Source organism: Ahaetulla prasina, chromosome 4 (genome assembly GCF_028640845.1).
Source record: "Ahaetulla prasina isolate Xishuangbanna chromosome 4, ASM2864084v1, whole genome shotgun sequence".
Lineage (NCBI taxonomy): Eukaryota > Metazoa > Chordata > Lepidosauria > Squamata > Colubridae > Ahaetulla > Ahaetulla prasina.
The window spans coordinates 12,205,360-12,230,826 of NC_080542.1; the positions used below are offsets into that span (position 1 = coordinate 12,205,360).

At 49.3% G+C, this 25,467-nt stretch overlaps 2 protein-coding genes across 4 annotated transcripts in view; one reads left to right on the top strand and one right to left on the bottom strand.

The window, feature by feature from the left end:
• The window catches only part of LOC131197151 (rho guanine nucleotide exchange factor 15-like), a 47,578-nt gene extending 42,520 nt beyond the window's left edge, over window positions 1-5,058 (top strand). For 2 of the 3 annotated variants that reach the window (XR_009154896.1, XR_009154895.1), the window contains exon 15: window positions 2,778-2,917. Coding sequence is in view for 1 of the 3 variants with exons in the window: in XM_058180836.1 (XP_058036819.1) it covers window positions 2,778-2,965 (188 nt within the window). In the remaining 2 variants the exon portion in view is untranslated. Of the gene's footprint in view, window positions 1-2,777 lie in introns of all 3 variants that reach the window. The other variant, XM_058180836.1, reaches the window with a different exon arrangement.
• A 2,718-nt stretch (window positions 5,059-7,776) lies between these two features.
• PLOD3 (procollagen-lysine,2-oxoglutarate 5-dioxygenase 3) overlaps window positions 7,777-25,467 on the bottom strand; it is a 67,150-nt gene continuing 49,459 nt past the window's right edge. Inside the window, exons 13-19 of the mRNA XM_058182178.1 lie at window positions 22,728-22,869; window positions 21,336-21,449; window positions 19,447-19,512; window positions 19,253-19,357; window positions 15,645-15,791; window positions 12,505-12,630; window positions 7,777-10,241 (exon numbers count right to left, since the gene is read on the bottom strand). Of these exons, the coding sequence (XP_058038161.1) occupies window positions 10,086-10,241; window positions 12,505-12,630; window positions 15,645-15,791; window positions 19,253-19,357; window positions 19,447-19,512; window positions 21,336-21,449; window positions 22,728-22,869 (856 nt within the window). The 3' untranslated portion in view covers window positions 7,777-10,085. The remainder of the gene's footprint in view (window positions 10,242-12,504; window positions 12,631-15,644; window positions 15,792-19,252; window positions 19,358-19,446; window positions 19,513-21,335; window positions 21,450-22,727; window positions 22,870-25,467) is intronic.

The window sequence follows — 25,467 nt, forward strand, 5'->3', positions numbered from 1 at the left end:
TCCTATCGCAAACCTTGGTCCAATTTGGCAAACTGCCAAAGGCCTGCCTTGGCAAACGTTCAGAAGTCACAAAAATAAATGCAAGACGTAGACGAAGCAGAAGACGCAGCTACCAACGTTGTTTTCCGGCAAAGCCCAAACACGGTTGCTGGTCTGTTTTAAATCTTATGGAAGGGGCCAATCATCTCTTGGCCCTACTCCCGAGTTGTCCTTTTTGCTTGAGCTGCTCTTCTCATGTGTGCATTAGGAACAGGCTCCTCCTGTTCCTCTGCCTCACTACTATCAGTCTCTGGAGGCTCTGGAGTCCGCACTGCACTCTCCGATGGCCCTGGTCCCACCTCAGCCTCATCGCTTTCCGACTCCGTTGCCAGCTCCGCAGGCTGCTGGCGGACCACAACAGTGTGGCCCAGTTTTTGGCATGTGGTCTGGTGCCGGGCCCCAGACTGGGGGTTGGGGACTCCTATCCTAGAGTCTTATAGCCACTCCCAACCCCCAGCTGTAACCTCTCCACCTTAGCACAGGATCCTCCTTTATGGAGTATATTCAATCTCATCCTTCCTCGCATAGCAGAAAAAAACCAACATAAAATAAAAAATGGGAGTCCGGTTGCACCTTTTCTGACTCAATTTTTTTCTTTCCTTTAAAAGGCAGAAAGCGTCCTGAGCTCCAGCGGGAGTTTCTGCCTTTTAATAACGTTTGTGAGTCACAAAAGGTGCAAATAGGTTCTTGGGACAGTGCCGGTTAACCTTTTTGGTGCCGAGTGCCCAAAGTACGCGTGCACGAATGCAAGTGTGTGTGGCCGAACCCCCAAAATGCAATGCAAGCTCTCCCTCCCCACACACATGTGCCCCGGCCCCACCGCAGGTCTCCCAGCGCTCCCCCGCACCCCATTTTGGCTTCCAGGTTGGTGCAGGAGGCTTTCTAGGCCCAAAATGGGGCCCAGGGCAAAATAGGCCCCCATTTTGGGCCTGGAAAGCCTTGTGCACCCACCTGGAAGACAAAATGGGGCAAGGGGTGCCACATGAGCACCCGCCGTGACTAATTTTGGGCCTGGAAAGCCTTCTGCACCAACTTGCACCCCCCACACACACGCATGCGGCCCACCCCCGACGCTTCCCCTGCATGCGCCTTGCCCTTCACGTGCATGCGTGGCAGAGACCCAAAGACCGGCGGGAGGCGCATGTGTATGTGCGGTGGAGCTGGGCTGGGATGACGGCTGGTGTGCCCGCAGAGAGTGCTCTGCGTGGCACGGGTTCGCCATCACCATCCTAGGCAGGGATGAAATCTAAACATTTTCCCTACCGGTTCTGTGGGCGTGGCTTAATTGGGGGGGCGTGGCTTGGTGGTCAGGTGATTGAATGGGAATGGTCAATAATAATAAATAATAAAAAAAATAAAGTATACAACACTTGGGAGCGCACCAATCTACCATCTTTAAAAATAGAGGCACGGGTCTACTAATTGCCTCTTTTTGGGAGGCACCACTCTACCTTCTTTAAAAATAGAGGCACCGGTCTACTAATTGCCTCTTTTTGAGAGGCACCAGTTTACCTTCTTTAAAAATAGAGGCACCGGTCTACTAGCCACCTACAGCGCTGATCAGCTGTAGTACGGCCCTTTGAAGTGCCGCGGCAGTGATTTAAGGCCGTTTGCAGCTATATCACCACCAAGAGCTTCAGGGACAGAGAATAGGAACAGCGAGGCATGGGTGGTGGGGCAGGGATTTTGCTACCGGTTCTCCGAACTACCCACCCCCATCACTACCAGATCACGCGATCCGGTCCAAACCGGGAGAATTTCACCCCTGGTTCTAGGGGATTTTTGGGGGCCTCCCCAGACCAGCTAGTCTTGGCAACTTTTAAGATGTGTGGATTTGAACTCCCAGAATTCCTTCTGGCCAAGGGTGAGAAACATTTAACATAGACTCGCCTGAATTTTGATCATGTGAACATGGGGAATGTGGCAACGGTTGTAAAGTGTGGGGAATGGTGGTACAGTAATTCACTTTTTTCAATGCTGTTGTTAACTTCGAAGAATCGCTAAATGAATGGTTGTACATTGAGAACCAATGGGATGAGAGTGCGGGGCTGATTCAGCAGGAATGTGCTTGTTGGGAGTTTCAAAGCAACAGGACAGACTCCCAATAAATTTTGAGGCAACGAAGAGGGTTTCAGAGGTCTTGATATTTTCTTTTCTTTTCTTTTTTTTGTCTTCTCCTCTATTTTCTGTCTTCCTCTCTTCTCCTCTCTCCTCTTTTCTGTCTTCCTCTTTTTTTGGTCTTCTCTCTTTTATATCTTCCTCTTTTCAATCTTCTCTCTTTTCTCTATTCCTCTCCTCTTTGTTGTCTTCCTCTTCTCTCTTTTGTCTTCCTCTCTTTTCTGTCTTCTCTCCTCTCCTCTCCTTTCTTCCCCTTCCCTTACCTCCCCTCTCGTCTTTCTCTCCTTCTCCTGTCTTCCCCTCCACACCTCTCCTCCTGTCTTCCTTTTCCCCCCCCCCCTCCCCCCCTCCTCCTCTCCTCTTTCTGTCTTCCTCTCTTCTGTCTTCCTCTCCTCTCCTCTCCTCCTGTCTTCCTTTCCACCCCTCTCCTCACCTCCTCTTCCTCTCCGCCCCTCCCCATCTCTCTTTTCTTCCTCTCCCCTCCTATCTTCTCCTCCTGTCTCCTCTCCTCTGTCTTCTTCTCCCCTTCTCTTCTCTTCTTCTCCCCTCCCCTCCTCTATCTTCCCCTCCCGTCTTCCCTTCCCTTCTTCTCTTCTGTCTTCCTCTCCCCTATGCTACAGGCTGGTACGAGGGCATACGCCTAGCCGATGGCAAGAAGGGCTGGTTCCCCTCTTGCTATGTGCAGGAGATCACGAACGAACACGTGCGCCGGCGCAACCTCCGTGAGCGTTACCGCGTCCTCCAGGTGGCCCGCCAGCTGCAGCTGATGCGCACCAATTGCGTCAAAAGCAAGTACAGCTCAGCCTGAGACCGAAAACCGCACGGCCAACGGAGCCAATGACAGGGGACTCCCCCGGCCTGCGATCAATCTCACAGCTGGACTTGAGGTTCGATTTCGATGGGCGTGGAGCAGCATTTGCCTCAAAGTGGCGCTGAAGATGAGAAGGACGGTAGAGAGCAGTTGAGTTTTGGATCGAAAGCCGTTGAAGAGCGGGGAGAGCGGAAGAGAGATGTAAGCATGCCAGATTGGCTGCCCGGCGTTGCAATGCCAGAAGCCAGCCAGCGGAGGCACTACTTCAAATGTGTCCCTTCCGCCAGAAGGGGGCGTTTTCAGACTGCATTTTCAGTTGCATTGTCGAGTTTACAGACTTCGCAACGTCCCATTCTTACCGTTCCCAAGTCGCATCCTAACTCCTCTTTTAGTCCGCGTGGCATCTCGGTAACCTTGAGCGAGGACCACGAACCTTCTCAGTGGGTTGAGGGTGAGGAGATGACCTTCATCTTCTACCTTAGATAGCGATGGTGCCATATTTCAGGAGATTCCATGAACCGAGATTACGATCAAACGGATGTCCTCAGATTTTAACCAGAAGGGTCGCTTCAAGCTGAACAGGAGTTCTACCTGCGCCCCCTGTTTTGCAATGACTTATCCACCACCTGTTAAAAAAAATACATGTTCACGATTCAGGCCTACCACCCCCGTAGCCTTGCTTTGGGCTCGTTGCAGGCTGGTTTGTATTTCACCCGCGGTTGTCAGGATGGGTGTGCCTTGCCTTTCATCGGCAGAACTCTAGTAGGCAGAACAAACTCCCCCCTCCCTGCCAATAAAATGTGTTTCGCCAACCGTATCCATGCCGGTATTACCAGTTTCCTAATCCTGATCTTGGTGCTGTAGCTGCCAATACTTCAAACCTTTCCCGATGGTCCTTAACCTGGGCTCAGGTGATGTCCCTTTTCTACCTCAGTTCCTGTCCTTTCCAGTGTCGGGAATCGGGGACTCTTACAGCCTGCGGACCCAGCTTACTCTAACTCTTCCCCTCACTCTCGCAGTTCAATAGACCTTTTTCCTTCATGGTAACCTGTCTGAATATCCTGGATTTTCTCCTTTGCGAGCGAGGAATTCCTGTTCCTCACTACCAGCCTGGAAACCTCACCATGGAGCGGCTTCTATTTATTAACGTGTTGCTCTCTTTAGCTCTCGAGCTGGAAGAGTTTTGGCTTTGGGGGTGGGAGGAGAAGCAGAGATTGTATTTTAATTTATTCTGTGCCATATTTGCTTGCGCTGTGACCTCTCTTGTGTTTTTCTATCCCAAATGGCCTTTTTAAAAAAAAAATAATAATAATTGATGAACAAAATGTGCCAGTGCTTGCTTTCAGTTTTTGCTTCGCCCTACTAAATTCAAGAGTTTTAATGTTGTGGACTGTCGGCCACCGTCTCCTCCGCAGCTGAATTAGATGAGGAGGCGGAGTGGGAGTTGGGGCCAGCATCTGAGAATTCTAAGGGGGAAGAGAGAATGGAGCTGATGAGACTGAGGCGGAGCCTGGGCTGTCCATCAGCCCTTAGATGCAGAGTCAATAGCCTTCGGGTCTGGAGGTGGCTGATGATGAAGAGGAGGAACAGCTGGGTCCAGTGCCTGATGCGCAGATGCACAGAACGGAGAGGAGAACAGCGGTAAGCTATGGGCCGGTCCTCGGGACAACAGAGCCACAGCTGCTAGCTAAGCTCCACCCAGGGGCTAGAGACAAATAGGTGCAGCAGACAACTATTCATCTCCCTGTCGGCCAGCCACTGATAGTCCGAACTTCTGAATCCTGTCTTGGAGCTGTATTGGAATTCTTTCTGGGAATCTGCAGCGCTGAAAGTTGGCCACGCCTTCGGAGTGTGGTGTGTGTGTGTGTGTGCGTGTGCCTGCAGCTGGAAAAAGAGCAAGCACACCTTTCAGGATTTCCGTTATGAATGTGAGAGTGAAAGACTCCTGGTACACTGGAGCTGGTTCAGGGGGAAAGGGAGTGAGCTTTGCTTTTCACAGGCACTTAGAGACTTTGTTAGCCTGTTGTATGTGTGTGAGAGAGAGATACAGAGAGAGAGAGATATGTAGGAATTTAGCACCAACCCCCCTCCTAGAAGAATGAAATATTTTAGAAAATATTTAAAAAGGCAGAATATATTTCCCTGTATGAGAACGGAGAAACATGTTTTAAAGACAAAGCAGCTCCCTGCAACTTCCTGACTCCCCCCCCACCTTTGTCAATGGGCCATTAAAGCCTCAGCCAAGCTCACTCATTTCCCCACACCTTTGTCAATGGGTCAGAGGTAGAAACTCATTCTCCCCACCTTTGTTAATGGGCCACCATCATCTGCAACACAATAGGACCCATCTAGCAACAGAAACTCACCACATGACACCTGGGAAAATTACATCAGCCAGCAAGGCTAGCTAAGACTCCCACCCTTTGGGAGTTTGACAGCCAATCAGGATACTCTTCCTGTGCCCCAAAGTTCAAAGCTCAGAAAAAGCATAAAGCCAGGGAGCACACAGGATCTCAGCCCTTCTCTGTTCAGGATCTCAAGCCATGTGATCCTGGCCACCATTAAACCATCTTTCCAAGCAGTCTCCTTGTTTCCAGTGTCTTTGTCCCCACTTGGAACTGAACCCAGATGGATATTTCTTCCAACAGAGAGACCTAACAAAGGGAACATTTAGTTAAAAACAGCGTGCTTGTCAGATTTGGAAGCCAGGTCAGTAATGTCAAGGCTGATATTTGCCCAAAATGGCAAATCCGCCGAACTAGAATAGTTCCCTTTGACAACTCACAAAACCAAAAGAGAACGTATCACCGGTAGGATTAACAAGATTGTTCGAACTAGGCTTTTTTACCTTAAATGGGAACCTTTCCAGCTTCAAAACTCAGCTGGAGCACAGGAGCCTGACATCCGAGACGTCCTAATATTACAACTCGGGATTGCGTTTCAAGTCTGCCATTGGAGATGAGAATAGAGGCCTCTGTGTGAGAATCACTTCTCTGGGCTGAGCTCGGCTCCTGTTGGCTGCTGCTGAAAAGGAGTATTATTCAGCTTGCCTTGGCGGGGACGGCTCTGAACGGGTGGCTCGGTTTTCCAGTCGCAGAAACAAGAAGGGATTTAGCTGGTTCCAGAAGGAAACATCAGCGATGGGCCTACGGGATGGCTGGGCCAGTTTTCTTCCCATCGGAAAGTTAAGAATTTCCACTCGATTAGAATCCTTGGTTCAGGGGTTGCTGGAAGGCAAACCGATCCCTTATTTTAGTTCAGTGTTTTGTCAACCTCTGCAGGTTTAAGATGCGTGGACTTCAACTCCCCGCATTCCCCAGCCAGTAATGCTGGCTGGGGAATCCTGGGAGTTGAGATCCACGCATCTTAAACCTGCCATAGGTTGACAACAATGATTTAGTTCATGCATGGCACCCTTGTATCATTAAGGTAAACGTTCCTCCGCACATGCGTGCTAGTAGTTTCCAGCTCTAGGGGGCGGTGCTCATCTCAAGTTTCTTAGCCGAGGAGCCAGCGCTGTGCGAAGACGTCTCCATGGTCATGTGGCCGGCGTGACTAAATGCCGAAAGTGCATGGAACGCTGTTACCTTCCCAGCAATTGTGGTCCCTATTTTTTCTACTTGCATTTCTTTACATACTTTTGAACTGCTAGGTTGACAGAAGCTGGGACAAGTAATGGGAACTCCCCGTTACACGGCACTCGGGATTTGAACCGCTGAATTGCCGACCTTCTGATTGAGAAGCTCACCGTCAAGTCACTGAGCCACCCTCTTGTATCATTATAAACATCTGAAACCAATGGCTTAAAGAGCTACTGTTTCCCAAGACGGCACCAGGTCTTATTTTTGGAGGGGATGTTGTCCACTGACTCACCTCACTTGTGTGCGTTGTCCCCAGCCTTCTTTTCACTGTCAGAGGCCTTCAGGAACTTCTTCGGCCAGCAGGGCTTTTCTGAAGGCCACTGCAGCCGATAACTAAGCTCCAGATCGATCCGGAGCGCTGTTATTGACTACAGAGGCCTTCAGGAAAGCCTTGCCAGCTGCAGAAGAAATATGCTGAAGTGCGTGAGGCATGACTGCAACCATCCAAGGGAAAGTAGTAGAACAGCTCCCACCCTAGCTTAATTTTTATCCATGCACCCTGAAGTGGGTGGGGTCTTAATTAGGGCTTATTTTTGGGGGGCGGTAGGACTTATATTGGATGCACATGTAAAAAATCAAGCTCGGACTTACTTTCTGAGTAGATTGTATTTTCGGAGAAACACGGTAGATGCACAGCCACATGTAATAGCTATCCTGTTTCCCTTAAAATAAGACATCCCCTGATAATAAGCCCAATCAGGTTTTTGAGCGCATGCGCTAAAATAAGCCCTTCTGAAAATAAGCCCTCCCCAAAAATATTTAAACGCATGCGCAGCCGGTCCCCGCCATTTCCTCTGGTTAGGGTTAGGGAGACACCTGGAAATCAGGTAAGACGGCAAGAGGAGCCCCTTCTTGCTCCACACACCCCAAAGTAATAAGACATCCCCAAAAATAAGGCTTATTCACTTATTTTGGGGCTCAAAAAAATATAAGAGAGGGTCTTATTTTCAGGGAAACAGTAGTCTTCACTAAAGATCTTCAAAGAATAGAGCGTCTCCTGCTAAGACATGTTCCAGTGGAGTCTTCCCCGAGCAGCTGATCTCTAAAATGTCTCTTCCAATGATCATGACTAACCAAAAGGCCTTTAGCAAAAGAGCACGCCCGCAGCCCCGGGTTGCAAAACTTCCATGACTCCCCTTTTCTCAAGTGAAGCTTGAGCACAAGTGCCTCTTTTAAAATGGAGCTTTATTTAGTGTGCTGCTGTCTGACAGGAAATAATTTAAAGCATGCTTCGTACGGGGACATGGCTAGCACATTGCCGCCCTCCCCCCCCTCCGTCCGCACGGACCCGATAGCCCACAGTGTACAGTGTTGCGAGAGGCTACGCGAGGCTGTGAGCTCCCACAAGAGAGCCACAAAGCTCGAGGAATGGAAAGAAGCCATCTCGGACGAGGGTCTCTTAGCTATCGAATAAGATACAAGTCACCCTTTGTGGAGCATGACGACCGAAAGACTTTTAGCCCTGGGATTGTGCCCAGCATTGGAAAATAAGATGTGAGTAATGTCTCTGCTCCCATTACGGTGCTGAACATTTCTAGAAATTTGAAAATGCATTGAGAGCTTCTTCTTTTTTTTAGGCGGGGCTGATTTGTAACTGTAGTTAGCCTCCCATGTCCTCCTCCCTCCCTGTTTCCAGCCCAAACGAGCCGAGAGGCCTGTCTATAGAGAAGGCTCTTCTCTCTCTCTCCCCAGCATCAGGAATGAAGAAAAACCAATTATATCTGTCCGTTGTCTTCTTTCTTCATTGCTTCCTTGGACATCCTGGCGTTGCTTTACGTAGATAAGAAAGATGCCTCCCGGGACACAACTTCTGTCCCCGTCTCGATCTTCTCCGTGCACGGGAGTTGGGCTGAAGCACCATTATGGTTTCACCGGCGGCCAGATCTTGAGCCCTGCCCCCCCCCCCGCCTACTCTTTCAAAATCAGATTCGGAGTGAACCTGGCAGATTGTAGCCCAAGGAGGAAGTTTGGCAGGAAATCGGGAGCGGAAGAGGTGGAATTCTGGAAGTCCCTGAAAAGGGAAGAATTCAGGTTTGTATCCATCCTGTGGTGCTGGAGAAGACTGTAAGGAGATCCGGTCCATAAATTCTAAAGAAAATCAACCCTGACTGTTCTTCGGAAAGCCAGATAGCGAAGCTGTGGCTCTTTTTCTTTTTAACAAGGTACCGGACAATCATTTTGTCTGAAATGATAGCGGGTTTCCTGCTTGAGCAGAGGGTTGGACTAGAAGACCTCCAAAGTCCCTTCCAACTGTTACTCTAAAGCTCAAAATGCTTTGGCCGCCAAATGAGAAGGACTCTGAAAAAGACCCTGATGTTGGGAAAGACAGATTGAAATAGCAATAGTACTTAGACATATATAGCTTTACAGGGCTTTACAGCCTCTCTCCAAGCGGTTTACAGAGTCAGCACATTGCCTCCAACAATTTTGGGCCCTCGTCTTACCCACCTCGGAAAGGATGGAAGGCTGAGTCAACCTCGAGCCTGGTGAGATTTGAACTGTCAAATTACAGGCAGCCGGCAGGCAGCAAAAGTAGCCTGCGGTACTGCCCTCTAACTACTGCGCCACCGTGGCTCATCAAATGATTAGATAATGTCATCAACATAATGAACAAGAATTTGGACAAACTCTGGGAGACACTGGAGGATGTGGAAGGTGGGGCGTAGTCAGTGGTAACATCCAAATATTTTTACTACAGGTTCGGTGGGCGCGGCTTGGTAGGCGTGGTGTGGCTTGGTGGGTGTGGTTTGGTGGGCATGGCAGGGGAAGGATACTGCAATCTCCATTCCCACCCCACTCCAGGGGAAGGATACTGCAAAATCCCCATTCCCTCCCCACTGCAGGGGGAAAGATATTGCAAAATCTTCATTCCCACCCCACTCTGGGGCCAGCCAGAGGTGGTATTTGCCGGTTCTCCAAACTGCTCAAAATTTCTGCTACCGGTTCTCCAGAAGGTGTCAGAACCTGCTGGATTTCGTCCCTGGGCGTCGTGTGCTACGGTCCATGAGTTTGCAATGAGTCGGATGCGGTTTAGCAACTGAACAACAGCCTCAAATTCATCCTATGGAGAAGCTTAGCTCAACAATGCTCATCCTCTTTAGCGTGGTAAGAATTCTTTAGGGGCCAGAGCCACAGGGACAGGACTTGGAGCAGATCCGGATCAAATAACAACTGGCCGAAGAGTGGAATGACCCCTGTGTTTCTCCAATCTTGGGTACAATGGGAGACGAGGGAAGGAAGGCAACAGTGGCTCTTGATGCTAGTGGTGACCGACAATGAAGGGCTGAGCTGTAAGCTGAGTCCATTTGTGCTTGGAAACCAGTTGTCCCTTTCTCTGGTTTTGAAGGCACCTAGTGGCAACGAAGCTGGAGCGAGAGATAGTTCCCCTCTTTTCTGCACCTCTCCACGTGCACTGGCCGCCATGGGGCCCTCAATCCATGAGCCGGAGGGGGAGGGCGAGCCAGGGGATGCCAGCGTTAGGGGTCCACAAAGGAAACCATGATGTAGCGAGTACCCCAAGTGGTGGGCAGACCTTCGTGGTAGTGGGTAAGACGTCCTGGGTGGATCAGGCTCCAGCCCTTGCGGGGAGATTCCACTTGGCAATTGTAGCGGATAAATCGGCAGCCGCCTCCCTAGAGGGAGCAAAGAGAACCATTTAAGACAAATAAGAAACCAGGTTCAAATGATCATACGTTTATATCTGGGGTGTCAAACTTGATTTCATTGAGGGCCGTATCAAGGTTGTGTTTGACCTCGGGGAGCTGGGGTGGGCGTGGCCAGCTCGATATCACTTGTGTCAGGGAAGTCTTTGAAGGCCTGAGCACTCTGCCAGCGAAAATGGGCTCCTGAGTTCCGTTTCTGGCTGAGACAGCCTCCTGCAACCCTCTGCCAGCGAAAACGAAGCTGGGGAAGGCCGCACACAGCCCTCACAAGCTCTGTTTTCAGCTGCGATGGCCTCCGTTTTTGCTGGCAGAGGCACCACATGGAGGTCCTTCGCTTTTTCCGTGGTGTGTTGTGGCCCGCTGGCAGCCAGCAGAGCTGGCAACAGAGTCAAGACAGTGAGGATGTAGGGGAGGAATATGGGCCAGTCCTGGGGGCTGGGGAAAGCTCGGACAAGGGTTCTACATTGGAGGCAGAGAGGGAAATAGCAGTGAAGCAGAGGAACAGCTGGAGCCTATTCCCAGTATGCGCATGCACAGAGCTGCCAGAAGACAAGAACAACTCAGAAAGCAGGGTTGTTGTGGTCTGCCAGCAGCCAGTGGGGCTGGCAGCGGAATCAGACAGTGAGGAGGCTGGGGAGGAACATGGGCCAGTCCTGGAGTCTGGGAAAGGCCTGGACAAGGGCCCTGCATCAGAGGCAGACTCCGGAGCCCCCAGAGTCATACAGCAGAGAAGCAGAGGAACAGGAGGAGTCTGTTCCTAGTGCATGCATGCGCAGTTGCCAGAAAGCAAGAGCAGCTAAAGCAAAAGGGATGACTCAGGAGTAAGGCCAGGAGATGATTGGCCCCTCCTATAAGGCTTAAAAGAGAAATAAAGGCACTTGGGCCTTTTGCAGGAAAGCAACGTTGCAAACAGTTTCCATCTCTAGGAATCAGCATCTCTTGTTTGTTTCTAAACTCTGTGGGGCTTTGCTAAGTAAGGCCTTTGGTAGGGTGTCAAAGAAGATAAAGGTTGGTGATTATCCCGAAGGACTTCTTCCGAAGGATTTTTTTTACAACTAATTGGGACTCAGCTGGGAATGAACGTAATTCTCAGCTGTTACAATAAAATAGTTTTTTTTGGGACTAATTGTGTATTGTAAATGACTCAGTAAGCCTAGGTCACAACAAGGGTCGACTTGGGAGTAAAGCCACACCTTGGACATGATTGGCCACTCCCATAGGAAACAAAAGAAGAGCGAACGGGGAGCAAGTCAGTCGTGTAAATAAAAGAGGTTTTGCCGAGACCAATTCCTGCTTCCTGCTTTTTAAGGGAGCCTAGGTCAGAACAGGGTGGCCCCGCAGGCCAGATCTAAGCACCCCGCGGGCCAGATCTGGCCCCCGGGCCTTGCTTTTGACACCCCTGATATATAGGCATTATGCAAAGACAGGCCCTCTTCAGAGGTCTATCGTTCTGGGAAAAATGGAAGGAAGAAGACAATTAGCAGCAAGGTAGATGGATGCAATGGCCTTGGAAGACCTGAAGGATCAGGTTGGAGAGTGACCATCCTGGAGAAGGTCTATCTCTGTAGTTGTTAAGAACCAACACTGCCCACATGGCCCATTATGCATCCATCAGGCAAAGATAAACTTGTGAATGAAGGCAGATATACGGGTCCCAGGATAACGTTGCAGGATCCAAATCTGCAATCCACACCGCAATGAACTAGGACATACATTCAATTTTTGCAGCTACTAAGATTGTCAGACGAGCAGGCACAAAAACAGCCAGGGAAACGATTGAAGCCTGGGAAACTTCATCAGTCAACAGGAGGGCTGATTTACCACCAGCTTTTCAAGTACTTAGGATTGGTAGCACAAGCAAACAACCGCCAAGGACTTAATAGCTAGCCATCAACACCCCAATCAACAAAGCCACACAACGGGCACCATTCGAGCGCACACAATAGCCCAAAGCGCACACATTGCAAGCGAGAAATTCCCTGATCAGCTCCAGCACGAATCCGAAAGTTCAGAAGGCAAAATCTCTGGTCCCAGGGACTGACCCAGATTGGATCCCGAAACATACACTTAGTTTGTGCAACGCAGCCAAATTCAAATCAATTCACCCGCAAGAATTGTTGAAACCCTATGTCCTATCCTCATTCTCTCCACAGCCCCAAAGCATCCAAGACCAAGCCATGCACAGGGAGCTCCAGCACTTCACACAGGACACCTGCCCTCCAAAGGCACTCACCTTGTAATCTATCCCTTTGTGGTTAAGAGCAACATTGATGGTGAAAGTGGAGGAATCATGATGGGGGCGAAGAGAAGGCTGCTCGTCCGGACGATATCGGACCATGAAGTTCATGATTGCGCGAGCCTAAGAACGGGAGATTGGGTGAAGGCAAGTTGGAGAATGACACATTGTGTACATACCTGTTTCTGACCCAGCTCCCCGAACACAACAAACCCCCTGAAATTAACTCAAAGTTTCTCTTTCACCGCAGGCTAACAAGTCCGTTCGTCCGGGAGATGAATTATTTTTTGCTACATCTATTCATCTCCGCCCTCTGCATTTTATCCCCAGAGTAGGGTGGGGCTTCACTAGCAGCGGTGGCTCTTCCGTCCCAAGGACCGGCCCGTAGATTTCCACTGTTCTCCTCTCCTCTGCCTTCTGCACATCCACGCATCAGGCACTGGACCCAGCTGTTCCTCCTCTTCCTCATCAGCCGCCTCCAGACCTGGGAACTGTTGACTCTATCTGAGGGCTGACAGACGGCCCAGGCTCCGCCTCTGTCTCTCTCTCTCTGCCAGTTCCACTCCCTCTTCCCCCTCAGAGCTCACAGGTTGCCTTGATTCTGACTCTTGACTCTCACACCTCCTCCTCTTCTGATTCTGCTGGAGGGGTCGTTGGCCGACAGGCCACAACAATACCTGCCTAAAGTGGGGCAATCATATTCACTCGAGGTACAACACACCCAGGTCGTGTTTCTTGCCATTGACAGATCTCAAAAATCTAACTGGATAGCAAAGAGTAGATGGCAGGTTGACCTTGAAAAAAAACTAAGCAGGGTTAGATCTGGTCAGTCCTTGTGGGAGAGACAAGGCTGTAAGCTGGACTGGGCAGTGAAAAAAAATTCCATTAGAAGCCAATGACTCATCATTTTCATATTCTTTATATGAAAATTTGAATGTTACTGTGTCCTTTCCCGTAACTGAACCTATTTATTTATTTCATGCACTGTTATCTCTAATTTTTAAAGAACCTTTCCGCCATTGGTGGACTTTATTAACAGGGGTTTTGGCTTGTAAGAGTCTGTAGCGCTCCCCCCACCCCGCCCCAATAAACTAATTTTAGGAAAAGGCATCTGTATGTATGTCGAAATGAACTGCAGCCCACCAAAAAGCGTATGCTTTTTAACGAAGTGGGTTCATTTGAAAACGGAGGTTTCCCATAAGGGGTGGGCTCCCGGGGGGGTTAGCAGGGTTCAGGCGACCCTCTAACCAAGGATCACTGGAGTTCAGTGAACCCCCAGATGCCACTCTTGCTGGCCCCTCCCGCCCCCCCCCCAGGAGTCTCCACATGGCCCGTTCATCATTCCAGGTAAGTGCAGGGGCTGCACAGAGGGTCTGGGAGGGCAAAAAACAGGCCTACCAGAGGTTCTGGAAATCCAGAAACGGGCCTGTTTCCAGCCTCCGGGGGAAGTTGTTTTTGCCCTCTTGGAGGCTCAAGGAAAGCCTCCGGAGCCTGGGGAGGGCGAAAAAACGCCAACGCCCCCCACCGCTGTGATGCAGGCAGACGACTTGGCCATGCCCACCATGGCCACCCAGCAATGGGGCAGCGAACCCGTTGCTAAAGGATCTGAAGCCCACCCCTGGAACATCCCACCCCCTTCATACCAAAACCTGGAATACTTTTGGGTCTAGTGCATTCTGGGAAATGAGAATAGTACCCAAAGGAAACAGATGTGACCCATTGTGAAAAGGACACAGAACGTTTTAGGAAAAGAATCTTAAACCTGTGATCTTTATAAAATCGGTTGAGTTTGTATAACACAGCTGGCACTGATTTAGCCCATTTAGGGGAGGGAGAGGGTATTTTATACATTACATTTTAACCCTAAATTTCTTTCCTACCGGTTCTGAGGGTGTGGCTTGATGGGTGTGGCTTGGTGGGGGGAGGTTCTATGTGACTGGGTGGGCGTGGCTATGTAACCATGTGACTGGGGGATCAAAAGACAGAAACTCACTAACAATGTCCTGCTGGAGCAGGGTTGGACTAGATGACCGGCAGGTCCCTTCCAGCCCTGGATTATCCCCTAAAGCTGCATCTAGTGCCAGGTTTGTAGTCCTTCCTTCCTCTCCTTTTTCCTCCCTCTTTCTTTCTTTTCTTTCTTTCTCTTTCTCTCCATCCCCTTCCCCTTCCTTCCTTCCTTCCTTTCCTCCCTCCCTCCCTCTCTCTCTCTCTCTCTCTCAAACTAACCCCCCAATTTTTTGCCTACACCCCCCCATTTGTTGCCTAGTTGGCTTCAGCTTTTTTAACCTTTTAAAAAATGCTTTTAAAAGTAAAAAAAAAAAAGCCTCTGAGGCACCTCAGCTGGGATCGTCAGAGCCTTGTTTTAACCTTTTAAAAGCATTTTTTTTACAACTTATTCGTTTGAAGAGGTTGTTAAAAATGCTTTTAAAAGTAAAAAAAAACCTCTGGCAATCACATGGCTCAGCTGGTATGGGGAGGGGAGGCAGGGATTTTTGCCACCGGTTCTCCAAACTACCTGCCACCAATGCTACTGGATCAGCCGATCCGGTCTGAACCGGGAGCATTTCACCCCTGGTTTAACCATTCATAAATCGGAACTGTTGTACTCATCCAATGCTACCCCACCCCCACCCCCAATAAACCTCAAAACAAAGTAAAAACTAAGTTTTATGTACGCAAATATAGCTGTTAGATTTGAATCTGACTAGGGATGATTGCACAGATGGGTCTTCGGGTTCCTTGTTCAGCAATCCGTCAACCATGCGATAACCTAGAATGAGCGGAACTTACAACTGGTCCTCAAGAGTTCCAGCTATGTAGTGATCCCGAGACTGCAATTTCTGATGTTCCCTGCCGGCTTCTCATAAGCAAAGTCAATGGGGAAGCCAGCAGGAAGTCAAAAGTGGCAGTCACATAAGATCCTCAACCACCCCAGTAATCCTCACTTCATGGCGACAACTGGGACTGCCGGAAGCAGCGTCACTAAGTGACATAATCACGTGACAAATGGTGGTGGGGGAAAGCCACCATTGTGGCCCCAATTACTTCGTAGAAATTGCAAAAGACATCCTGTTGGATCCTCTGCTTCCTGTATCTACACTTGGCCCCCCAGTAACCTTCAGACACGGTGCTCTTACCTTGGTGTGGTAGCCTGGATAGAACTTTTCTGTGACCGGTGCAATGTAGTCCTGCAAGAACTGCAGCCACTCCTTCTCAAAGCCGATTTGGTTCATGTGAATGTCAACGGTGGGGACGTTCTCGTAGCCGCCAACCAGCCGAGTGTCCTAGAAGGAGGCGTAGAGCGGGAGGATTTGTGAGAGGATGTGAAAATAAGCTTGAGAGACAGAAAGAAGAGCCGTAGCCTAGACCAGGGTGTCAAACACAAGGCCCACGGGCTGGATCCGGCTCGCGATGTGGTCGGATCCAGCCCAAGGGGCTGTCCTGGAAAATGTAAGGGTCCGGCCCACGTCACTTCGGCCTGGTCTACCCAATGCGAGGAGGAAACATCAAGCCAGCGTGGCTTTGGACCGGTCTACCCAGTGTGAAGAGGAAACAGGCCAGAAGTTTGGGGAGTGGCGTCATGCTGGCCACACCCATACAGTCAGCCATGCCTGCTCAGCCCCCCGAGGTCAACCTCGGCCTCTCGAGGTCAACCAAATTGAGTTTGACACCCCTGGCCTAGACGGTGATCGGATAAGGCAGCTGTTGTGTCTCGCCCAATCTCACCACAGCCGGGGCCTTCTTATCTGCTTCCGAACACGGAGGAATGTTCTAGTATGCCTCCCGGCCCCAGCCCTGGCTCCATGCCCAGACAGGCTGAAGAGGAGGAAATATCTCCAGCCCTCAGCTCTGGCTCCATGCCCAGGCAAACGGAGCAACTAGACCCCTCCCCCTCCTCCACAGCATGTGAGCCTGAGGGAGGTCAATTGCCAACAGCTGCAGACTGGAGTGACCCTCGCGTCAGAAGACTTGATAGACGGAGGCAACAGAAGGAAGGGAGGGGCAGGCCTGGATAAGTGCTGAGTCATGGAGCCACACCCCATGGCCTATATAAAGGATCTGCTTTCTGGCATTCTCTGAGTCAGGCAAAGTCTAAACATATCTTGCTGAAGTCACTTTCTGGTCTCCTGCCTGCCCTGAGGACTTTGCTAGGACTTTGGCAGAGCTGCAGAGGCACGCCTGATTCGGATTTCCCTGACCCGGCCGTCAGCGGAGGAGTGGGACACGACAGCAGCAGCTGCCAACCTTTTGGGCACCAGGGACGAGTTCTGTGGAGAGCAGACCAGAAGAGCCATAGTTTTGTGTGCTGCCTGCAACCCGCAGATGGGCTTCACTTGTTTGCGCGGCCCAGGTTCTGGCATGCTGCAGGACAGTGCCATACCATGGACCGGGCACTGAGATAAGGGAAATCTGAATCCAGAGTAGGATTGGCTACGGAGACAGTATCTCAGTGCTAACCCTCCCTAGTTCTCTGGAATGTAAAGGCAGGGGATGGGGAAGCACTTTCAAACTTGAAAGATCCGGTTACTTTCACCTTCCATTAAAAGTAATTATCATGCTTGATGCACTACACACGCACACATACTCGTAAGCAGACAACAGAAACCGGAAGTGGGGTGGTGTTGTGTCTGTGACCCCCGAGCCAGCCCTGCTGCCAGAAAATGACTTGGAAAGTGAGGGGGAAGGGCCGTCAGGACTTACCTCGGGAGCACCGGCTTCCCTGGCTCAGCTCCAGGAGCCAAAAGCAGGCCAGGTGGAGGAGATAACGAGGCCTCCGTCCCCTGACTCTTCCCCCCCCCGGCCACGCCTGCAGACCCAGCTGACAGCAATCAGGCTTGGTTGAACCCTAGGCTTCGTAGGCAGGAGAGGAGGGAGCAACAGAAGCAAGGTTGGGGCAGGCCCAGGAAGTGCTGAGTCATGGAGCCACACCCCACAGGATATAAAAGACAGCGAGAGCTGCTGTGTCTCTTTGTAACAGGCAAATCCACTGATTAAGAGGTGAAGTTTATTTCTAGGTGACTCACCAGCGTCGTGGAAAATAACGGAGACTCTTGGCAGACGCTGGCTATTCTGCTGCCAGAGCTGATAGTGCCGGCTAATTAAGCCATCACTCGGACGGAGGCGAGGGAGGACAGAACAGGTGGGTAGATTTGGAATGAAATGCAAGAACCGACTGCCGCCTGGCAATATCCCAATAACCCAGGTCGAAGGATCCTTTCCCAAAACAAGGTGACTTCAATTTAACTGGTGGACAATGAACAGTGGGTGTCCCAGGGGAGAAAAGGGGATTTTAGCTACGCTACTTCGCGCGCAAAAACTTCAGAACTGGCTTCACTTCTTCTGTGCTTCTATAACTCAATAAAGTTATTCACTTGGTAAAATAATGTTCCAGGAGTTTCTTTCGCGGCATATGGCAGTCGGACGGTTGACAGTAATATTAGCATTCATTATTTTTGTTTGGTTTCCTAGTCTGGATTACCTCAAAGGGTGGTGTTATGTCCTCCTCGCCTCCGTCCGAATGATGGCTTAATTAGCCGGCTCTTATCAGCTCTGGCAGCAAAAGAGCCAGCGTCTACCGAAAGCCCTCGTTGGCTGCCAAGATGCTGGTGAATCACAACCTTCAGTTCTAGTCAATCCGTGGATTTGCCTGAACAAAGAGACACACCAGCTCTTGCTGCCTTTTATATCCTGTGGGGTGTGGCTCCATGACTCAGCACTTCCTAGGCCTGCCCCACCCCCGCTTCTGTTGTTCCCGCCTTGCCTGCCTACAAAACCTGGGATTGAGCCAAGCCTGATTGCTGTCAGCTGGGTCTGCAGGCGTGGCCTGGGGGGGGGGAAAGAGTCAGGAGAAGGAGGCCTCGTTATCTCTTTCGCTTGGCCTGCTTCTGGCTCCTGGAGCTGATCCAGGGAGGCCGGTGCTTCCGAGGTAAGTCCTGATGGCCCTTCCCCCTCACTGTCCAAGTCACTTTCTGGCAGCAGGCCCAGCTCCGAGTCACTTTCTGGCAGCAGGCCCGGCTCCAAGGCACATTCGGGCATGGGGCCAGGTTCAGAGGTGAGCTTGGAGGCACCCCGAATCTAGTGTTCCTCCTTCCCCATATCATGCTCCGTTTTAGCTCATCCATAGGATGAAAAGGACCAAAAAAAATTGTGGCCATGACGGTGTGTGTGAAGCACAACTCTTGTTCTCTGCTCTAATGACCAGCTGGGTGGGCATGTGACTGGGTGGGCATGACATTCAGCAAGGCTCATCTTGGTTCCTTATCATTAAAAGCTTCTTTCCAGCAGCTCTGCTTTGTTATTCAATTATTTCTTCAAAGTGCTGGTCGTTGCATTGCATCTAGAAGAACTCCAACAAGGGAATGTTTCCTCTCAACAGCAGTGTAAAAAGCTTAAAACAACCCTTTCTTAAAGGGAAATAAAGCAAAACAAAGTACCAGCAAAGAAAAAAAACCTCTGAAGACGCTCAGGCCATAGTATGTCTGGGCGTACTGCCAAGAACCTTTAGCTGTTACAATGTAATAAGGGTTAACTGGAGAGGCAGTTTCTGTCAGCAGGGCAATAAAGATTAGGCTAGAAACAACACCAGAATGTTTCCTTCCTGCCTTCCTTACAGGATTAGCCCTGTAAAGTGGAAAAAACAAAAAGAGATTTCTTCCAACAACCGGTTCTCAGAACTGCTCAGAAAATTAACAAACGATTCTCCCGAATAGGTGCGAGCTGGTTGAATCCCACCACTGGGTCCCACCTCATGTTTTCCTCCTGACCACCGGCCGAAGTGTTCCGCCTCTTCCACCAGATCATCGCACATCTGATCGGTGAACACCGGAAACCAGTAAACATCAGGGCAAGGCTGTCAACAGGAAGAAGAAACAATGAGCCCAGGAACTTTGAGAGAGAGAAGTCAACTCAAGAAGACCAGGGAAAAGAGAAACAAGTCACCTGTTCAAAAAATTCTCCCTCAAGAACGCGCGAGTAGTTCTCGTGGATATATTTCTCCTGCCAGTCCTGTCCAGGAAGAAAAGGAACAAACTAAAAACAGAGCCATATAGAGTTATTAAAATACTCAAGAAGTGCATCTCCTAATCAGCGGTGGGTTTCACATATTCTTGCCCTGTGCATGCACGCTCGCTTGGTGCGAGCCTTCCACGCATGCACCCAGCCTTGAAAATGTGGCTAAAGGGGATGTCTTTACACCAGGGCAGGTGAGCGGGCCCACCCACAATCTCCGCTATCGGTTCGCCTAAACTGGCACAAACTGGCTGAAGACCACCACTGCTCCTAATCTAATGTGTGTCAGGCAATCCAGTCCTGGACAAAATATTTCATTTCTGCAAAACTTGCCATCGTATCTCCACCTCACTTTCTGATACTCTGAAACTACAATTCCCAGAATCCTCAGAGGGCGTTGGATATTGTGAGAAGCTCAAGAGACAGCTACCCAGGGAGTACATCTGGATTTCCCATAATGCCATGGAAATTGCAAGGGTAGTTCCGTGAGCATACAATTTTTCACTGCTCCAGAGAAGTTCTCCCTATGATGTCTTCCTTGGATGACTCCTCCGACTTTTCCTTGGAGGCCAGCTTGAGGGAGAATGATCTCATTCCTGGCATATCAGGAACGGAGTTAATTACTGACCCTGAATGGCCAGCAGAAAGAGAATTACAGGCTTTGGCTGGGGACAGCTTGCAGGCCAAGAAGAGGAAAGGGAGGGGTTACCTCCCCTGGTGGATCTTAGAGCGTGCAGGGCAGAGAAATGGAGGTCTGCCAGATTGCTCGGGAGAAGGCCCTGCCCCTCTTGATGGGCTCCACTGGGAAGCTATTTAGCACGGCAGAGCAAGGGAGGCATTGCTGGGAACGACATGTGTGGGTCGTGGCCGTGTGTTTGTTCATGTTTCCTGCTTGAGACTTTTGAGACTCTGAACTTCTATAACCCATGAGCTAACGTGGATGGACGTTCAGTTTTTGCCGAGGGGCTTTGTGTCTGTTTATGGGACTTACTTGTTTGAGCAGCTTGCTATTTGTTTTATGGACTACCTGGCCCTTGCCTGAGGGATTAATCTGGGCTTGCTTGTGGCTGGCTTCATTTGGAACAGTTCCGAAGCCAGGTGAAGAGAACTGCTGGGGAATACCAATAAAACTCTCCTGTTGTGACCCAGGCCCAAATAGGTAGTAATAAACTTAGTCCGTGGAAAAACAAACTTTATTCAAACAGCTGGGAATTACTTCATTCCCAGCATTGTTCAACTCAAAGTAAAACAAATGCCTCCCAACACAAATTCCTCAGTTATCTCACAAGCCTTAGTCCAATTAAGCAAACTGCCAAAGGCCCTTCCTGGCAAATGTCCAGAAGCCACAAAAACAAAGACATACACGAAGCAGAGGACAAAGCAGAAGACACAGCTACAGCGTTCTGGCAAAGCTGAAACACCGGTGCTGGTCTGTTTTAAGCCTTATGGGAGGGGCCAATCATCTCTTGGCCCTACTCCTGAGTTGTCCTCTCTGCTTGAGCTGCTCTTGCCTTCTGGCAGCTCTTCTCATGAGTGCATTAAGAACAGGCTCCTCCTGTTCCTCTGCCTCACTACTATCAGTCTCTGGAGGGTCTGGAGTCCGCACCTCACTTCCCGATGGTCCTGGCCTCACCTCAGCCTCATCGGTGTCTGACTCCGTTGCCAGCTCCGTAAGCTGCTGATGGAACACAATATCTCCATAAACCACACCGGCGTGTATGTGTGAGAGAATGGGGCAGCACACTCCCAGATCTAGGCGCGGGGTGGATGTATGAGATTGAGAGAAAAGGACCCCATCCTGTCCAACTGGGTGCACTCACCAAAGGATTTTCCGTAATCTGCCACAGCTCAGGATGTAGGCGGGAGGTGTTGTATCTATTGGTGGAAAGGAGGCGTCCAAAATCATCCCGGTTACTAATATGGAGGAAGATGCCCTGTAAAGGATAAAGGTAAAAGTAAAGGTTCCTCTCGCTCATCTCCGTTTCAAAGGCGAAGAGCCAGCGCTGTCCGAAGACGTCTCCGTGGTCATGTGGCTGGCATGACTCAAAGCCAAAGGCACACGGAACACTGTTACCTTCCCACCAAAGGTGGTCCCTATTTTTCTACTTGCATTTTTTACATGCTTTTGAAGTGCTAGTTTGGCAAAAGCTGGGACAAGTAAGCTCACCCCGCTCAAACTACAGATAGTCCTTGTTTTAACAATAGTAATTGGGAGCAGAGGTTCCACTGCTAAGTGATGTGGTCGTAAAGTGAAGCATCACATGATCACATCTGTTAGTGACGGCAATCCCATCAGTCGCTCTTGCCATTGTTAAGCAAGGATCATGGATAGTTAAGCAAGGACCTGCTTGCAACTTTATGCTGGCTCCCAACAAGTCAATGGGGAAGCCAGCAGGAAGCCGCATGTCCCAGAAAGGCTCACAAACGGACCAGTTGTTGTTGCAAGTGTGGCAGGGCCAGGGGAGGCTGCTGCCAGGTGAGGAGGGGGATGCTGCAGGTGCCAGGCTTCTTGGAAGGAAAAGAGACAGGATTGCAAGAAATTTACTGGAGAGACCTGCTGGCTTCCCCAGTGACTTTGTGTGAAGTCAGCAGGGCAGGGCATCACATGATCATGGCACACTACAACCATTGTTAAAGTTGGTTGTCAAAATGTCCAGATTGTTCCCTGAAGCTTGAAGACCTGTCGAAACTACAGGTAGTCCTTGACTCATGACCGCAATTGAGCCCAAAATGCTAAGCTACATGCACATTGAGCGAGTTTTGCCCTATTTTACGACCTTTCTCGCCACGGTGGTTAAGTGAATCACTACAGTTGTAAAGTTATTCACACGGGTAGTTAAGTGAATCTGGCTTCCCCAGATTCTTGCTTGTCAGAAGGTCGGAAAAAAATCACATGACCCTGGGACACTGCAACCTGTCATCAGTACGAACCAAGTTGCCAAGCGTTCGAATTTTGATCGTATGCCACAGTCGTGGGAAAAAACACAAGTCACTTTTTCCCGCGCCTTTGTAACATTGAACGGTCGCTCAACAAACGGTTGTAAGTTGAGGACTACTGCATTTAGCACCCTCCCAACTTTGAACATTGGTACTCAACTGAAGACTTCTGTAATACGCTTATATTATCAAAATGAAATTCGAAAAGCCATTTTTTTTTAAAAGAACTTTTGTTCTTTTGGATGAGCAGGTTGTAAGAAAGCAAAAACTCTCACCTTCTCCCGCACACTTTTACAAAAGGCCATGTCCGGATCCGTGTCCTCCAAGGTGAAAATATTGCGTTGGGTCAACTCCTGCCTTAAGATCTCCCCTTTCAACAGGTAGGCCTGAGAGATATAGGGCACGTTCCACACCCCACTGCAATATAGGGAAAAAAACACCATGAGAATCCACAGTAGCATAAACAAGGCTTGGATTATGCCAAGGAGTATTCAGTCCAAAATTCCAGATGCATCTTGGTTTCTTGGAAGACCTAGGGACGTAGATTGATGGAAGCCATCTCCTTCTGTTGCCTCCCAAGAAAATTAAGAAGAGGAGAGGACAGGAGAGGAGAGGGGAGGGGAGGGGAGGAGAGGATGGGATAAGATAAGATAAGATAAGATAAGATAAGATAAGATAGATAAGATGAGATGAGATGAGATGAGATGAGATGAGATGAGATGAGATGAGATGAGATGAGATGAGATGAGATGATAGATAAGATACCGTATTTTTTGGACTATAAGATGCACTGGAGTATAAGACACACCTTGGTTTTTGGGGAGGAAAATAAGAAAAAAGCTGATTGGTGGGTGGATTGGCCTCCCGGAATACCCCCAATCAGCTGTTCCCAGAGGTGAATTTTAGCAACAGGTTCGTTGGTTGTGACTGCTGTGCCTTGTTTTTTTTTTCAGCCTCTGAAACCTCCCTTTGAGAGGCTTTTTCCGACCTCCGAAACCTCCCTTTAAGAGGCTTTTTCCGACCTCCGAAACCTCCCTTTAAGAGGCTTTTTCCAGCATCCGAAACTTCCCTTTAAGAGGCTTTTTCCAGCCTCTGAAACTTCCCTTTAAGACAGGGGTCTCCAACCTTGGTCCCTTTAAGAATTGTGGACTTCAACTCCCAGAGTCCCTCAGCCAGCAAAGCTGGCTGAGGAACTCTGGGAGTTGAAGTCCACAAGTCTTAAAGGACCAAGGTTGGAGACTCCTGCTTTAAGAGGCTTTTTTCAGCCTCTGAAACCTCCGTTTAAAGAAATGTCTGCTAAATTCGGAAAACTCCGCTAAATTCGGTGTACAAGAAGCACCCAAATTCTCACCCTCTTTTAGGGAGGAAAAAGGTACGTCTTATACTCTGACAAATACGGTAAGATGAGCTGAGCTGAGGTAACTTTATTGTCATTTTTTTTTTTACGGTGAGCACGCTGGCCCACATTAAAAATGAAATTCTTTTGCCTGCTCTCAAGAGAAAGTGTGTAACTACCCAAACACATACATAACACACATATATATACATGCTACATACATACAAAATGCTGACCCTGTAAACCGCTTAGAGAGGGCTGTAAAACTACCGTGAAGCGGTATATAAGTCTACGTGCTATTGCTTTTGCTATACTTCTCAAGCTCCAGAATTCTACTTTAGCATAACATCTTGCAAGAATATGTGCAGTGGTGGAATTCAAACAGCTCGGGCCGGTTCGGGAGAACCGGTATGTAAATTGCTGGCTGGCCACACCCCTTCCTGCCCCGCCCCATTTTGACTCCCAAGTAAGTGCAGGGAGTCCTCCTAGGCCCAAAACGGGGTGTGTGGGGGTGCGGCATGTCCCCCCCACAGCCCATTTTCGCTCCCAGGAGGCTTCGGGGAGGCCTACTAAGCCCAAAACGGGGCAGAGGGGGATGGCGCATCCCCTTCTCCCACGGCCCATTTTTGCTCCCAGGAGGATGCAGGTGGCCGAGTGCTGCCTGTCACACCCTCTGGCCACGCCCACCATTCCACGCCACAGAACCGGTAGTAAAAAAAAAAATTTGAATCCCACCACTGGATATGTGGAAAAGATGGAGCAAAGAGGAATGGTCAGATAAGAGACAGCTTAGCCCTCACCTAGATAGCGGGTAGAGCAAGAGGCTCAGAAGGGACCCTCCCTAGTTTATTGGTATGTAAAGGAGACAGTGGGAGATTTATACTTTCAGACCTATAACCACAGTTATTTTTATTGGGTATAATTACGGACTGTACAGTAATAGAGACTAAACTGATTTTAAATTTAATATCAGCAGCGAGACTATTGGTTGCGCAATATTGGAAGAAAGAAGATTTGCCTACAATTGAAGAATGGACACTTGAAGTATCGAACTTAGCAGAAATGGCAAAAATTTCAGCGTATTTGAAAGACTATTCACAAGAAAGGATGGAGAAGTTGGAATTTGAAAGACTATGGAATTTGAAAGACTATTCACAAGAATATTGGAATGGAGAAGTTGGATTGATTACATTCAAAACAAATATCAGACTAAAAAGTGTCAAATAGCTTATGAGTGATTGTAGGAATTGTACTGTATTAGTGTATTTGTTTAAATGGGAAAGGGGAGTTAAGGTTGCAAAGAGGAAAGGAGAAGTAATGGGTGATGGTTTATTGTTGTATTTTAGCTTATGACTGTTAGATGTAATACCCTGTATTTTGCTCTGGGAAGTCTAGGGGGGAAAGGTCGAGGGAGGGGAGGGGAGAGTGTGGAGGGGGGAGGGAGATGGGGGGAATAAATGTTGAAAAAAAAAATTTTTTGTAAAACCTTTTCAAAAAAAAAAAAAAAAGATTTTGCTAACTAGCCTTACCCCAGAGTGAGGCAGTGGGAGATTTGTACTTTCAGACTTGCGAAATTCTAATAATTAGCCTCGCAGTAAAGCAAAATTTGTTCATCTTTCTTGTCTGGTCTGCATGGGAAGGCTGACAGGTCTGGTTGACTTGTAGAAGTCTTGAGCTCT